Here is a 3947-nt window from a genome sequence, read left to right on the forward strand (position 1 = left end):
AAAAGTAAAACAATTAAGCAAATAAAGGAACACAAACCATAAAGTAAGAATCGTACGAGAAAATAAATCGACCCGAGGTAAATACTACAAACAGAACATCCACAAACGGTAGTAGATCTAGGAACAAAACATAAAAAGCATTGAACTAAAGCCAAAAACAAAAAAAAAAAAAAAAAAAAAAAAAAAAAAAAAAAAAACAGCAATCCTCAACCATTGTGGCGTTAGCCATAGGCGCACTGGTCGTGAGGTCCCTAACACCGGTTATTCTCATTGGCACCTATCTGTTTTAACAGTGGAGCAGGGACCTCGACACATGGGAAGTCAACAGGGCGACCAAATGATCAGTTTGGGGGTTCTCGTCATCATCTGGTCCTCGTTGTCATCAGCATACGACAGTTCATCTGGTGGGTGGTAAGGTCGTAAGTGATTAAGGTATGCATGAAGGACCTTACCAGAATCCAGGTCCTGCACTTCAAAGGACAAAGGACCAAATCTTTTTGAAACTCGTGCAGGGCCTCGCCACTTGGGCCTTGGGGATGAGGTACCATCTCTTTAACCCATACCAATTGGCCGACACCAAGGGTGAAGGTTCCTCTATCGTGCTGATTGTAGGACGTCTCTGGAAGCTGTGACGGCTGCACGTTGGGCAAGTCTCAAGCGTTCCTGAAATTCCCTTGTTATCATTAAACACAGCCTCATTAGTTGAACCAACCGGGAAGTAGGCATGCCTCCCAGTGAGTAAGTAGATGGGTTGTTCTCCAGTTGATCTGGGTATAGCAGAATTTAAAGCAAGACGCAATTCTGGCACATACTTGTGCCAGCCCCCAGGACGATCTCCTACAACACATGCCAGGGCTGCTTTAACCACGCGATTGGTGCGTTCGACTAAGCCATTAGATTGAGGGTTATACCGGATTTGTGAAATGGTGGTAGTAGTGCGGAGCATTTCTACCATTTCCTCAAACACATCAGCTATAAATTGCTTCCCGTTGTCCGTCTGGATAACACGAGGAGGCCCGAAGTAAGTCACCCAGTTATCCAGAAATGCTCGATGTACCCTAGGACGCCATTATATCTTTCAGGGGCACTATCTGGATATACCGGGAATGTTGGTCGAGTATGATTAATCCCCACCTCATTGGGGCCTGTGTTAAGTCCAGAATGTCCTATCGACACCCGTTCAAGAGGGTAAAGTGCCAGGAGAGCTTCAGCCATTGGAACTCTCTGGGATACTCCTCGTGACTGTTGACAGCTGGTGCACTGCTCTACATACTTTCGGACATCACGGAGCATGTTGGGCCAATAAAAACATGCTACGGAGATTCTCATATGTCCTGTAGATCCCTGGATGCTTAGCAAGTGGAGGGGTGTGTGCAGCTTGTAGGGCTGATTTGTGGAGTTTCTCTGGAAACACACAGTTGATAGATAATCTTGTCAGGCAGGTGTTTTAAGTGATACAAAATCCCATCTTTCTCTTCAAATTTGAGAGTGGAAAAGGTGGTTTTTGCTTTGGTACAGTGCCATCTACCAAGAAAGCGAGGATTTCCCGGAATCTAGGATCCTGGCTTTGTTCCACTGCCAACTCTGAGGTGATAATTCATTAACATAAATTGGAGCAACCTGTCTTGACAACAAATCTGGCACATAGTTCATAGGGCCTTCCTTATAATGTATCTCAAAATCATAGAAAGACAGATCGTGTGCATATCGGGTCATGCGAGGGGAATTGGTACGATTTTTGAAGATGTGCACTAATGGACGATGATCTGTGAGAACTAAGAACTTCCGTCCATGCAGGTATGGATCAAAGACCCGAATACCCTCAACCACTGCCAATGCTTCGCAATCAATGGCAGGATAGCGATTTTCGGCATCCCGCAACTTCTGCTATAATAGGCGATAGCATGTGGAAACCCTTGGTCATCTTGTTGTATCAGCACCGCACCAAGGGCTTACTGCTGGCATCAGTATGCAGCTAAAATTTTCGGGAGAAAATCTGGCTGCCTGAGAAACAGGTGCTGATACAACCTTCCTCTTCAGCTCTTGAAGGCTTCTTCTTCTTCCTTGTCCCACCTCCAGGACTGCCCCTTCTTTAGGAGGGGGTTTGAAGTGGGGCTGCAATGGTGCATATCTTCAATATGCTTGCGGAAGAAACCAGTGGCTCCCAGGAATCACATACTCTTTTACAGTCTGGGGTGTTTGGGGTTTCGTTGATGGCAGCTATCTTTCTCTGGTCTGTGCCACTCCTCCTTGGGATATAGTGAACCCCAGGGAAATTTATAGTGGTGGCTGCAAAGCTGCACTTATCAGGGTTCAACTTCAACCCTGCTGCTGCTAGAAGCTTTAGGGTCTCCTCCAGATCGAGTAGGTGTTGGGAGAAAAACCCCTTGAATAGACCATAATGTCATCCAGATAGGCCAAGGTGTGACGGCCCAAGACTGGTGACAAGATCAAATTCATAGTCCTTTGAAAAGTAGACGGGGCCGTACTTAGACCAAAGGGGAGGCGGCAGAACTGGAATAGCCTGTACCCATCACTAAAAGCAGTCTAGGCCGATCTTCTCTGTGAAGTCAATGCTCCAATAAGCTGCCCTTGCATCTAGGGTTGTGACGTATCCATCAGGCCCAACTCGTCAATAAGCTCATCTATACGAGGTAAAGGATACGTATCTGCTGTCGTGACTGCATTCACCTTCCTATAGTCAACACAGAACCGGAGGTCACCACCTTCTTTCTTACCAGTACAACTGGACTAAACCATGGTGACGAGGAGGGCTCTATAACGCCAGCCTGTAGCATGCTATCACACTGCTGACGAATGATGTGACGGGTAGCTTGAGGGAGTCGCCACTGGCGGGTACAAATTGGTGTTGCACTCCCAGTGTCAATCCGGTGTTGAATGTCAGGTACGTGCCCCACAGCCTGGTCACCACCATCAAATAGAACCTTGTAGAGTCGGAGAAGCTTCCGTAGCTCCTGGCGCTGGGCCTGCTCAAGATGTCCCAAGTCGACAACAGGTTCTTCGTCCTCACCTGCTCTGGTGTCAACTGATACAACTTCGGCAAGTGCCTGCGAAGGAGGTAGCTCCCAGTGGCTGAGGCAGTGTCATCTTCATAGCCCAAATCAAACAAGCCATGCATCGGTCGAAACTATTCTCCTCCCAGCCAAAGTCACTATCTTCCAATGAGCTCTCTAAGGGGTCAGAATTCTCAACTGGGTCACCAATAGCTTCTGAGTGTGTGTCCTTAGATGTGTATACCCTTTCCACAGCAGCTACTGTTCCTAAGCAATTCCCTGGGACAAACGTACTACTCTTGCTGTGTCGTTGACTGTCCCACAGGACATTGGCGTTCCATGGCAGTGGTAACCATATAGGGTGAGATGAACAAAGAAGGTACTTGGGGTGTAATCATGATGTCGCCATTGGGGGGTCCCGATCTGCTAATGATGCACTTCAACAAAGCACCCCAGTATGTGTGGTGGGAGCTCTACTGTCTGCCGAAGATGGACTGCTGCTGTCGAGGGTCCACTGCATGTGTGATTGGAGCAGTGCTGTATCTGCATTCGTAGGATCTGTCAAGTTGGTAGTTTCTGCAGACACAACACTGATTTGCATAGTGGAGAGTCAGTGTAAGTTACTAGGAAGGGCTGGCCTTCAATAACTAGACAAGCCCTGCCCTCCTCAGCATCAGATGAGAGGTTAAAGCATGTTCAATGGAGGAAGTCCATTCCCAAGAGTACACCTCCGGGAATTTTGCATCACAAACAGCGAACTGGTGCCGTATTTTCAAGTTGGGGGCTAGGCAAAAAGAGAGGATTACTTCACCGAGAGTATCGAGGGGCTTGTCAGCAACACCCTTGAGAATGCGAGCTGGGTCTCTACGTCGCACGGTTCCATGTGGGTCAACTAGTTGAAGGGTCCTGGGTTTGATGATAGTCGCTTCCGAG

At 47.7% G+C, this 3947-nt stretch overlaps 1 protein-coding gene across 1 annotated transcript; it reads right to left on the bottom strand.

The window, feature by feature from the left end:
- Positions 1 to 472: 472 nt before the first annotated feature.
- On the bottom strand, positions 473 to 955 carry LOC119569973. Its single transcript, XM_037917905.1, has one exon. The coding sequence runs from the start codon at positions 953 to 955 to the stop codon at positions 473 to 475; it is 483 nt and encodes a 160-aa protein (XP_037773833.1).
- Between the last annotated feature and the right edge of the window lie 2992 nt (positions 956 to 3947).

This window comes from Penaeus monodon, unplaced genomic scaffold (assembly GCF_015228065.2).
Source record: "Penaeus monodon isolate SGIC_2016 unplaced genomic scaffold, NSTDA_Pmon_1 PmonScaffold_204, whole genome shotgun sequence".
In the NCBI taxonomy this organism is placed as follows: Eukaryota; Metazoa; Arthropoda; class Malacostraca; order Decapoda; family Penaeidae; genus Penaeus; species Penaeus monodon.